Source organism: Lathyrus oleraceus, chromosome 5 (assembly GCF_024323335.1).
Source record: "Lathyrus oleraceus cultivar Zhongwan6 chromosome 5, CAAS_Psat_ZW6_1.0, whole genome shotgun sequence".
Taxonomy (NCBI): Eukaryota; Viridiplantae; Streptophyta; class Magnoliopsida; order Fabales; family Fabaceae; genus Lathyrus; species Lathyrus oleraceus.
This window is the reverse complement of record NC_066583.1, coordinates 554,193,005-554,206,717: the sequence shown is the minus strand read 5'-3', so window position 1 is coordinate 554,206,717 and position 13,713 is coordinate 554,193,005. Positions and strand designations below refer to the sequence as shown.

General features: G+C 32.5%; 1 protein-coding gene across 1 annotated transcript; it reads right to left on the bottom strand.

Moving 5' to 3' along the window:
- Nucleotides 1-2,987: 2,987 nt before the first annotated feature.
- LOC127086331 (probable hexosyltransferase MUCI70) lies at nt 2,988-8,715 on the bottom strand. The gene is made up of 9 exons (XM_051027086.1): nt 8,007-8,715; nt 7,184-7,474; nt 6,798-7,011; nt 6,428-6,537; nt 6,141-6,340; nt 5,275-5,378; nt 4,597-4,787; nt 3,821-4,020; nt 2,988-3,476 (listed from the first exon to the last, which is right to left on the bottom strand). The coding sequence occupies exons 1-9, from the start codon at nt 8,254-8,256 to the stop codon at nt 3,273-3,275; spliced, it is 1,764 nt and encodes a 587-aa protein (XP_050883043.1). The 5' UTR covers nt 8,257-8,715; the 3' UTR covers nt 2,988-3,272.
- Between the last annotated feature and the right edge of the window lie 4,998 nt (nt 8,716-13,713).

Here is a 13,713-nt window from a genome sequence, read left to right as displayed (position 1 = left end):
TATAGTTTGACTTCATATATATTGAATTTTTTTTATATACAAGTAAGGGCCTAGAGTCTTTAAAAAACAAACTAACGAAATATTTTAACACATTGGAGCAATGGAGTGACATTCTAAAATTATCATTAGAACGACATTCAATTCATTTAACATAGTTATTAACGATGAGGAGGTCATTATTGTTTAAAATAATATTATAATTGCCTATTTATTTGCACAATGATTTTTTTTCCGTTAAATATTATTGAATTTTGATGGGTCGATTTCTTGAATCATCATTTTTATTTGACAAAAATTGTGATAGTCTCCCGTTTCTTGGTCATCATATTTATCAGGACTATCGAGTCACTCTCGACAACCAGATTTGTAATTCTATCATGCTAAACTAACTCAATTTTATCGACAATTTATAAAAATTTGATATGCAATATGCAATTTTATCAATAGTTGATAAAAATTTAGTAAAAACTCATAATATTGTTACTAGATTTTTTTAAAAAAAATCGATAAAATTGCATTCTAAAAATTGGTTTACACCTCGTATTCTTAAAAATCTAGTATAGTCCCGTAAATTTTATACCGACTATTTCAAATAATATGAAAAAATGCATGGTTTACGTGAAAAATAATGTATAATAGCAATAATTTATTTATTTTTTTGAAGGGAAAACGATAGAGATATTGCCCCGGTGCTACACAATACTGAGAATTAATATTGGGCGCGTCATCCAGTTTTAAAAATAATCAAAAATGCAAATGTTGAGAATCAAACTTATATGTAGATAGATAAATTTATCTCTCGATTATTTAAAAACCGAGGGATAAAGTGGTCATCTTTCATGATGTCATTCGTTACCTCGTCTATGTAGCCGATGTTAGATGTGTTTTTTGTAGTAGTGATGGAAGCATCGTCATCAAGGGGTCCCCCTCAAGTGAAAGCTCTACTTACTTCTTTTGTATCGCACTGAACGTTTCTTATTCACCCTCCTGGCGCCGTTGACTTTCGATACAAGTAACCTGGTCCCTTTCTGAAACCAGGCTCTGATACCAATTGTTGGGGGAGATTTTTCACTAGAGAGCATTGAACATAGTGAGACTATCTTTTTCTAGAGCAACACCTTTGAGAGACACACCACATATTCACCTAAAACCTTAAGGTGATAGGTGAGTGGGTTCTCTCACTTATAAATGCTCAAGTCTCCACATTATCAACCAATGTGGGACTATTATCCACACTACTCACACTTGACACATTCTCAACAACAACCACATTCTTATAATCAAAACACCCAAGAAAGATATGCCACCAACACATCCTACCATAGTCAAAAACATCCAAGAAACATATGACACCGTCACTTCCTACCATGACCAAAATACCCACACATCACAATATCAAAAAACCGAACAAAATATGGCTACCAAACACCACAACAACCATTTCTTTCTTTTTCCTGTGAAACATTCACATCAATATCGTCATTTAACCGACCAGGACGCATAACCCCATCAACCCAAACAAGACAACCAAACTATAACAACATGAGCAACGAACTTAATGACGGTAACACGTTAATGCAGACACAAGACTACAAAGAATTACAAGAAATTCTTAGAGATGAGGATGATCTTCCAGGGACCATGTATCAAACACCTCATTTGAATCAACATAGACCTGTATAAGAAAGGGTATCTTGGGATGTGGAATCAGTGACCTGTATGATCAAGTGGGTCGTTATCAATAGTGTAGAAAATATTCTTGTGTGTAATCTGATTTAAATTAAATAATATTAATATTTTTTCAATTTTTTTAATTATTTAATTTTTTAAACTAAAATATAAAAAAACAAAAAAAAGACATAGCCGCGAAACGCAATGGTGCTTCATTTGAAATCCAAAACTTAGATCAATTTAATTGACTTAGTCTAATGGAGGTGCTGATTCAATTGGTTTAAATGATACAATGCAGGTGCCAATTTATCTGACTTTAATGCTACACATCAATTTATTTATTTTTAAACATGAGTACTTTATAAATTAGTAAAAAAAATGATTAATTTGATATTTTAGTTGGAAAACATGTTATTTTTAAAATTAAAAAAAATATCTGACATGAAATTTAACCTCGCATTAGTACAATGAATTCAATAGTGATTTTTTTTTATTTAGGGTTCAACATAGTAAAATGAAATAATTGGTGAAATCTTCTTAATTTAAAGTAACATATTGCCTCCATTTTTCTACAAGTTGTGTTAAAAAAAATTTACAAGTTATTTTAAATTTTTCGCATCTAAAGAAGTGTAGTTAATTTTATGTATGAGATATAATAATGATTCAATAATAATAAAAGAAAAAAATATATTTACAAATAGTATAAAAATATTTTACATTATCAACCAATCACAAATGTATATCCCGACAAATCACACGTTTAATTTTAAAATACTAATAAATATTATAATTTTATTAAATGATAGTATAAAATTAATTTCCACCGACAATATGTTATCTTTATTCTTTAATAATAAATATAAAATGCCTTTAATTTTTAGTATAATTTCCATCTTTATTCTGTAAATTATAGTAATAAAAACAAATTATTTTATTATAAGGACAACTTTACACTAAAGTTTGTATATGACTAGATCAAGTTGTTGGTGATCCCAATAGCTTTCTTTTTTTACTTTAAAAAAATTATGTGAATTGGGTTCAATAAATTCTTCTGAATCAATGTTGATATAAAGGCTCAACAAGTGTTTACATAACAGATTACTATCATAAAAATCTTCATATTGACAACATGAATAGAATTCATAATCTTTCGGGTGAGTCAACTTCTTATCATCCAAGACAACTTTAGCCCCAAAGGTTGAGCGATAGCCAATTTAATGTCTATTACTTTTTTAGATTGAATTTGAGACATAGTAACACTTGAATGTTCCTTAATCATTATCATGGATAAAATTTGCAAGTATAATAAAGGAAGATTTAAAAAAAACTAACAATAAATTATGAATACAAATTGTATTGTGTGCAAAATGCACAACTGAGAACCCATTTCTTTCTCCCTTTTTTTTCTTTCCCCTTTGAAAAAAGTAAGCAAGGATCTTGTCAAAGACAGATATTTACAAAATAAAACATAAAAAGGGAGCAACGTTTTTTAAATGGTATCAGTTGTTCAGAGCTCTTTGATGTATAATTTGCAACAAAGAATGCATTTACAATTTAGAACCCCGAGTTAAAAAAGAAACCAAAACCTCAGGAGAAAAGATTTAGACTAAAATTTGGTTCATAAGAAAATTGTCTACTACTTTACGATGACGCCTAGAACCTGATCTCCTATCTCCTCTTCCGCGTCTAAGAGTCTTCTTCAACAAAGATGAAGACTTGTTAGTAGTATAGGAAACAGGTCGAATGACACGACTGACTATGACTGGAGGAGGAGGCATGTTCTCCAATACGTCTCTATGGTAAGCCTGAAATTTATCGCAAACCAACAACATCAAAGTTCTTCCTTCCAAAAGAAGGAATGCAGAGAGAATTTAAACTATGTTTTAGACATTAGCCAATCTCATGAGAGAAAAATGGTTAGCATTAATCAATATGTTCCCTTTTTTCAAAGACTGATCAATAACTTTTTTTGGTTCCAATTTCGATTTTCCCTTATATTTATGAAGAAGCTACCGGTTTTTTACAAACAAGAAATGTATGGAAAACAGTAAGAACCCTGATTCATGTACAAAGCTTTAAAAATAGGAAATAGATTGAAAACAAGGAGGCAGATTTGTATTTTTTAAAATGGCAGCAAGTAAAAACTAACCTGTATCACAAAGTTTCGCCTTTCACAATCCAGAAACATATTGATACTCCAATCAACTTTTGCCATTATTTTGTCTCTTACCGTGGAAAAGCTCAACTGATCCCTGGAAGTAAAGCGATCGACTTCATTGAACCATAAGCAGGTAAACAAATTTGTAATTGGAATGTGTTCTCTAATGATAACACAACCTTCAGGAACATCTGCAGAAGCACAAGGCATATTTAAGATGGAGTATTATATGCAAGCACAAGCACATTTCTTCATACATAGGGCCAGTTTGTTTTAACTTTAAAAAAATGGATTTTTTCTTTGTATTTTTGAAAATGGATTTTACAAAAATGTTTTTCAAAATATTATAAGTTTTTCTAAATTTGTTTTTTATAAATTAAAAGATTGAATTGTTCATTCTATAACATAAGTATACATTATTGAAGATCAAAACATAGTCAAAATCATAATTTTTTCAAAAAGTTGTATCTTAAAAATGATTTTTATGAAAAGTTATTTGAAATAGCTTCAAAATTAAGTGATTTTTTAAAAATTTGATATCCAAAAAAAGTTTCGATAAAATGATGAAATACCTAAAATAACATTTTAAGAATAACTATTCAAACAAAATTTTCATTTGAAGCTTTTATGAAAAGTTTCTTTGTAATTTTTTTTTACACTAAAATATGTAACACTATAAAAATCATTTTTGAAAAAAGCCAAAACAAACGGGCCCATAATAACCTATTTTGCAAGAATAGGCATGTAAATATCGAAATTGTTCTTACCGCTAGTTATGGGAAGTTTAGCCCTAGAATAATGAGTTAAACCATCATGGTATTGATAAAATTGGACTTGGCGATCAATGGAAGCATTTTCATATTTTCCAGCTACTTTATTAGCCTCAGCCTCAACGAAGACGTCAAAACGCCTATAGTGCCTTGAAATGGCAAAGGTAGCATTTGGGCGCCACAAGAACCTGGATGATAAAAAAACAAGCGGTGACAATGAATATATGACTGATACTATCAGAAATTCTTCTAGGTAACTTGGCCAAGTAAGCAACAATTACTTGTACTTCACCAAAGGCGAAGGGTTATATAACTCGATCATCATGACTACAAAAAGAAACCTAAGTTTGTATTATGCAATAAGAAATCTTCAAACTTTTATAGAAAATACCAAGGACAGAGACCAACTTGAAGCCAAATTGTAAAGGATGTGCACAAGTATCAAAAAGTTGAAAATAGTAAATAAATTCTTTAAATCATGTAAATACATGCCGAAAATCATTTACCAATTAATAAAAAATAAATCTTCTAAAGTGTATGGCTGATATTATAGTATCTAAAACTTGTCAAAGAATACTAATTCAACTCTAAAGTTTAAAATGACAGTTAACAGAAACTTGGAGAAGGGAATAAAAATATGAAGAAAAATATGAAGAAAAAGAGAGCGCATTTTACCTTTCAAGAACTTGATATGGGTCAACAACGAGCTGAAGCTTCCCATCTATCCAAATTGAATATCGAATATTGGGGAAGATTCTGTGAAGAAGAAGTTTTGGAATCTGCCATATGTTCAGAGGCATTATAATTCATAACAGCCCATACATAATAAGTTCCACACTCATTATAGGGAGCATGACAAAAACACTATCTTACTTCAATAGCATACATATTTGATTTCTATTTGTAATATATTAAAAAAGTAAATTGTTAATACTTCATAAAACCAATAACTCAGTTCTTTCTTGTATAATTATTTCAACTAATTAACACCCATTCCCTTCCACCTTTCCTACTGTTTCTATTAGATTTCACTTTTTATGGTACTACCTAACTCAGCAAAACAGTTACCTACCCGTATACTCAAATATTAGAAGATAAATCAACAAATAAATTTCTTAATCTTTATGCATTGAAGCCTCAAGCCTCACTTCATGCACTGGATTAACAAAGGCATACATGATTACAGGTCCTTCCACATCAAAATGCAAGCAGCTCTTGGAAATAAAGAGCCCGTTTTATTATACTACATAGTTCATATTGGTAGGAAGCACCAAAATCCAAACTCAGCAATTAAATTTGATTTGGGAAAAGGGTAATAAAGGCTCAATTAATCAAGTAAAATTGTAATACGGATTAAAGTGAAATTCAAACAGCATCAAGGTAAATGTAGAAAGAAAAAAGTTCTGAGATCAAATCAGAAAAACAGATGTAATTCAAAAAGAAGTGTTAAGAAATTACGATATACAGGTCGAAAATAGTATTAGATTTCAATAAATCACATTACTGATGTTGTAATAATAAGCAAAGAGTAAGCAATTAACCTTTCCATTACGCCTAGAATCAGCATATGGAATATTCCGGACAACAATGATTCTCCACAATCCAACTCTCCTGCTGCTATCCAAAATACTGGCATTTCTCATATACATTTCTGTCTCTTCGTCAATAAACATATAGAAAGGAATTGTTCTCCTTGCTTCTATGCTGATGTTCCTGGGCTGCTGTATTACATCATAGTTTCCTGATGTATATATTGGATGGAGCTATGAGAAACAGAAAACAGAGGACAAAAAAGCAAATGTAGATCATAATCAGTCATAAATCATACCAAATATGGCAGACGCAACAATTATATCATGGTACTGATCCAACTCTAAGAGATCTTCCTCATCAAAATCAAACCCAGTCAGGCGGCCAGGTCTGCTTCCTTTGACAAATCTGACAAGAGTGTATGTCAGCCAAGAAACGCAACAATAGGCATTAAAAATGCATTGAGTACTGAACCCAGATTCTGTGCAGTTAAAAAATCCTGCAGGCACTACATCTCGACGGATAAGACATGTGCCATGTCTCTACTTCACTAAATTGGGTTTAAAACGCAAACTCGAAGTACTAACCATCTTATATTTATCAAACAACTGAGATACAGTGACTGCAAGTTATGAGAAAATTAGAACAATTAACAAAAACAAACTAACCCGCAATGCACTTTCATGGTCTCTTTTATATCAAAAGAAGCATCCCTTTCTTCCATCGTAGGGTATCCACCAAAATCAGAGCCACCCTCTGGTTCAGTTGGAAACATATTTTCATTATGCGCATATGTGAGAGTGTGAAGTATAGGAGACTCTGATGGGGAACTTGGCATACTATCTATAGCTTTCTCCACAGGCATATAGCACACAGGACATGCTGAAAGAGAAAGAGTAAAAACATGATCATCAGAATTCCAAAATGACAACAACTCAATATGTACTGAGTTCGATATTTATATCAGAAGCTATTGCACAGATTCAAAACAGATACAGTTTTGTAAGTTGAGAATTGAAAACATGATCCGACTGAAAAATAAAACAAAACTTACGGCGTGGTCCAGTTCTTCTTCTATCAGCCAGTGGAGGAGGATATGCAAAATGGTCACAATAATGTCCCACAGTAAAGGAAGACCCTATTTTTCCTTTCAAATCATATGAAGATTGTATATGGGAAACAGGATGATCCCTGAATGTACTTTTATACTCACTTGTTAACGGCGTTTTTCTAGTAGAACTACTATCCTTCAACTTTGTTCCTATTGCTTCATCAAGGCCTAAAAAATCATAGCTACTAAAGGCACGAGATCGTGTATTTTCAATTTCACTAGTAATGTTTCCACCTGAAGATCAACACAAAACCAAAAACACACCATGAAACATACAGATTTGATAAACAAAAGTTTAAAAAGTTACACAAAAAAAGGACATTTCAAAGCATGTTATAACTTATAAGTCATAACCAATATAACAAAACTAGTCTAATCTAACTAACAAGATAAGAGTTTAATATATTCGGCACATCATATAAAACCAATCATATTTCACCGTAGTATCATTTTGTTATATCACTTTTATATGGACAAACATAAAGAATACATATGGTGAAATATGATCAGTGTTGTGAATCGCAAATCATGGAAGATTTGTTCAACCTTTGCTATGAAACAATGCTATAGAGCCTATATAATCACTAATTGTCAACATTGTGTACTAAACAACATATCACATAACATTCGAGTTCAGCAATTTAGCAACGATGGATAGGATTGAATAATATAGTCTTGTAGCATATACATTAAACTCTATAAATAAATAGATACATGTATGAAAGAATGGAAGAGTAAGTACCAAACAAAACTAAACTAAACTAACCTTTGTAAAGTGTAAAGCAACCAAAGACAAAAATGAAAAGGGCAAAGAGAAGCATGAGAAGCATAGCAACCCTGCCACGTCCAAGGTGGCGACAAATATAAGGGCAACCCCTTTCTTTCTCTTTGGGGTTATAAAGGAGCGCCTTTGAAGATCTACGAACAAGCACGGGAACCTGCAAACCATTTCCATTCTGAATCAACTGCAGAGAGCCATTGCTACTTGTTCGTAGACCCAATGACACTCCAGTCATCTCTCTCCTTTCAATTTCATCTCCTTTTCACCATCAACAGCAGCAACAACAACAATAATGAAAACAAATCTACAAATCCAAAATTCCACAACCTCTATAACTTCAAAATTCAAAATTCAAAATTCTAATGGCAATAAGATTAACAATAATGCTATGAGCATCACATTTTACAAGAATTCGAAACCATGCGAGCAACATTTGAGGCCGAGGATTGAGAAGCGAAATACACGATTCATGAGTTGGAAGGGTAAAAAGGGAAAGTTGATCGGAGTAGCCTCCGCCGAGTGAGACTCCGGGGAAGCGTGAAGGGGAAATGATGGAAGGAGAACGGAATCTCGGCGTGGAGGTTGTCGCGGTTGGGGTTGAAATCGGGAATTGGGAAGAAGAAGGAGATGATGATGGATTGAGGTGTAGCGTGAATGGAGGGAAGAGAGAATAGAGACAAACGAAAACACAAGATTTGCATCAAGGTATTGCATTTTAATGGGCCTTTATTTAGCCCAATTCAATGAACCACCAAAAAAAATATAAATATTGTAAATGATTTTTTAAAAAAATCGAATAGGCTCATTGCGCAAATTGAATAAGACCTTAATGAATTTAACATTGTTGAGTTCCAGTTCAGATTCGATCCCAAAATTTAATCAAGAGATTCCTTATCATCTTATCAAATATTTTTTGGTTGAATATGGTTTTAATTTGTACTTAAAAGCGGAAAATTTTAATTTAGGGAGCTATTACAAATTGTTTTAAGGTTTAATTCAACTTTTAGTCTCTCAAGTTAATTTATGGTTTCTATTTAGTCCCTCAATTCAAAAACGTTATAATATAGTCCTTTAAGACACCTTTGTTAGTCTTATATGACCCTTTTGTTAAATTATAATGTAAAAATATTTTAAAAAACGCCAACGTGGCATAATGAATTAGTGACATGGCATATTGTTATTGTTGTTTCAATTATTAATGTGCATGTTGTTATTGTTGTTTCAATTAATTCATACTTTTAGAAACATAATGTTTGAACATTAGTTCATAGTTCTACTTCACATTGTCTAAAATCCTAATTGCTCCGAAGAAGAAGAAATTGGAGTAAAGAAGACGACGATAATTGGAGCTATGAAGAAGACACAACTCATCAACTTTCATCTTTGTTCATTTTCAGTCTAAGGTATGTTTATGTGCTTACTATTTTAAAAAAGTAAACCTTTAACATTTTCTCCTACTTCGAAGACTCATTTCTATATTTTCTTCTGCATTATTAGGTCATGAGTGATAGGTTTGAGTGTGTTATCCATAATGAGGGTGTGTTTGTTGAGTTTAACATATTAGGTTACAACGAATTAGAGGAGGTTTGGCAAGTTGATCCTGATTTTTGGAGTTATTTTGAGGTGTTGGTGGGTTAAAGGTTTAGGATACTCAAAAATGGAGAGTTTGTGGTATTATGATGCAATGGATGATAATGAGATCGTGTTGTTGAAAGATTATGCATGGACAAATAGAACGAAAATGATTTCACTGATCAATGGGAATGTACATCTATATGTCATGCATCCAGTTTATGGGGAATAACAAATATTGTCTCTAGAAAACAGTGTAGGGTCCAATGGTGTAGAAGAAGACAAATTGGAATATGACACCTTGGATAATTTGAATAATTGTGTAAAAGAAACTTTTGATGGTTTGGGGACTTTTGAAGATTTGAATAATCTAAATGACAAGTTTGATGAAGGAGAGACCACTGATGTAGAAGATACAACTGCAGTTGACAAGCTTGAATGTGATTTTCCAACATTCAAGCTTCTAAAAAGAATGGAGGATTGCAATTGGGAGTTAGGGACTTATTTTGCTACTAAGGAAGAATTTAAAGAGGCAGTTAGAACATGTGTTATTCATCCAGGGAGGAACTTGAAATTTAAGAAAAAAGATAACAAGAGGATGAGAGTCATATGTAATAAAGATTGTCTATGGGAGTCATGTTGTGCAAAATTACAAGATGAAGAGACTTGGTTGTTGAGAAAAATTATGGACAAGCACACATGTAGTAGGGATTATAAGGTTAGGTTCCTTAATTCCAAATGGTTGGACAAAAAGATTCAAAGTAGTGTAAGAGAGAATCCTAGTTTGAAGTTGACTTATATAATGGAGAAAACTAAACAAAAGTGAAATGTAGGGATAAATAAGACACTTGCATACAGAGCAAAGTCATTTGCTATTAACATTGTTGACAATTCATTTAGGGAGCAATATACACGAATCCATGATCATGGTCATGAGCTGTTAAGGGCAAACCTTAGGTCAACTGTGAAAATTACAAGTCAACTAGTCCAAGGTGGAGAGGAAAATGGTGAGAATCCTGAGAGGTCTTTGAACCCACATTTCCAAAGGATTTATATATGCCTTAAAGCTTGCATAGATAGTTTCTTCAAATGCAGACCTATCATAGGTTTGGATGGGTGTTTTTTAAATGGGTATTATGGTGGACAAATACTTGCAGCCATTTGGGAGAGATCCAAATGACCAAATGTTGCCAATAGAATTTGTTGTAGTTGATGGAGAAACCAAAGATTCATGGAGTTGGTTTTTGGAGCTATTGACATCTGATTTGGAAGGTGTCAGATTATGCAAGACTTATACATTTATAAGTGATCAACAAAAGATATTGACATATGACTGGTATGTTTTAATTATTGCATACACATCTGACTGGTCTCTTTTAATTATTTCTTACATAATCATGATTGTAATGCAGGGTTTATTGCCTGCACTTGATGAGCTGATACCAGGGGTTGACCAAAGATTTTATGTTAGGTATTCATTATTGTTAAGTCATATTTGATGTGGATACCTTTGAGACATGAGTTATTCTTGTTGGATACTGATGTGGATATCTTTGATATGTGATATTCTTGTCAGGCACTTGTATAGCAATTTCAGGAAGAAGTTTCCAGGTTTTAAATTAAAGGAATTGATGTGGAAGGTTCCAATTGTCAGTCATGCAAATGCTTGGGAAAAAATAATGCATGAAATGAAAAGTGTTAATGAAGAGCCATTCAAGCACCTATGGAAGATTCCACTGAGGTTCTGGAGCAAATAAAGGTTTAGAACTAGCCAAGGTGTGATACTTTGGTGAGCAACATGTCAGAGACATTCAACTCAGTATTTGTAGCAGCAAGAGACAAGCATATGGTGACTATGACTAAAGAGATAAAAGTGTATCTAATGGAAAGGTGGGAATCCAACTAACAGAAGATTACTAAATTTGATGATAACATTCTACCAAATATTAAAAAGAAGCTGGAAAAGGAATCACAAAGAACAAACAATTGGATTGGTAGGTAATTCTTCATATTTGTTTGAGACATTAACAATTGACTTGATATAACATTGACTTCATAACTGTTTTATGCATTTGTAATAGGCGTGCAAGTGAATTTGACTATGAGGTTAGGCATATATCATTCAATGGATAAAATTTTGTTGTTAATTTATCAAAGTGTGAATGCTCATGTAGAAGGTGGATGTTGTTGACCTATAACCACCCCCCATAAAAAGGCAACCTGGTAGACCCAAGAAGAAAATGAACAAGGAAGCTAGAGAACAGGTGAGAAATGAGTCACAACTCAAACGAGCAAAGTTTGGTATCAAATGCAGTCGATGCCATAAGGATGGTCACAACAAGGCCATATGCAAGTTGCCTACAACTTCAACCCAGCCTACCTCAACTGTTGTTGTTACTGAGCCTAGCCCAACTGTTGCAGCTACTGAGCCTAGCCCAATTGTTGCTAATCAGCCTACCTTAACTATTGTTGCTACTCAACCTACTCCAATTGCTTCTACTTTTACTCAGCCTACTTCGACTATTGTTTTGAGTCAGCCATCACTGACTGTTGCTTCAATTCAACCAACACCAACTAGAGGTTCAACTCAATAACCATCCAAAAAGAAAAGGAGACTTCAAAAAGGCCTAAACACATGTTCTTAGTCAACCATAATACTTATGCTTTGTTCTTAACCACTTTTATTGATTTTGTTATGTAACATATGACTTACAATGCTTATTTTGTCATTTATGACTTATGTCTTGTAATGCCACATTTGTTGGTTGTGTTCTATAACATATGGCTAACAATGCCTATTTTGTAGTTTCTGACTTATGGCTTATAATGCCACTTTTGTAATGACTTCTAATGCAACATTTTTTATGATTTATAAAACAACCTTTTGTTATGACTTATGGTTATATGGCTCACAGAGGTGTTCATTGAAAACAAAATTACAAAATTATATATCTGTCAATATTGTTATGACTTATGATTATGTTCTGATATGTTCTGAGGTGTTCATTTGTAATGACTTATAATACAACCTTATGTTCTGTCAACAGAATTATGGTTATGTCAACATTGTCACTAATAACATAATGACAAATTCATTTAATTCATAAACTCATTACACAAAATTACATTTGTTCTGAAATGTTCATTGGAAACAAAAGTAACATTTCACTAATAACATCATGACAATTTCATTTCATTCATAAACTCATTATACAGAGATACATATCATGACAGATACGCATAAAAGACAGTGATTTCATACACTAATAAAATCCAAACCTAAAAATACATTGTTACAAATACAACATTCAACATTAAGCTTAATATTCCAACCACAATGGACACTTTCGACAATGCTCTAGTCTGCCTGATTTCATTCTTCAACTTGTACACTTTCTTATTTTGCCTTTAAATCTTCAGATCTCTTTCATCAATAATGTCGTCATCTAACCATTTGAAATAATTGCACCCCTTATGCATATGATTCCTGTAATTTCTACAACCCCCGAATTTCTCCCCAAAATTAACACTATTCATGTCACCCACAGTACGAATGACACTTTCTTCTTCGCAAAAACACTCTCTCCTCTTGCTTTTACATATTACCAACCCGGTTGTTCCAATATAAGCACTGTTTGACAACTTTGACATTGGAGAAGATGAAGTTTAAAATCCTAAAAACGGATTGAGGAAGCACAAGAGGAGGATTTTTTTACACTATGGGATTGAGGAAGACAATAAACACAAGAATGTTCAACATAACCTAGATTCTAACGCAGACGACCTTAAATAATGGTTTTTTAAAATAATTTTGATGAGTCATTACACAGTTGGCACGCCACGTTGGCAAATACTAACATTTTCACAGCTAAACTAACGAAAGGGACCAACATTGCTAACGAAACTAATATTACGGGATCAAACTGTAACGACTTTTTATTAAGGGACTAAAACGGAACTTAAAATTAACTTATGGGACCTGAAGACTAATTATGCCTTATTTTAATTATTAATTTAAAATTAAATATTATGTTAAGTCAGTTCAATTGATAGTTGTGCAGAAATATTAGACACAGATGTGTGTGTGAGTATGAATCTCACTTGTTCACCTTTAAAAAGT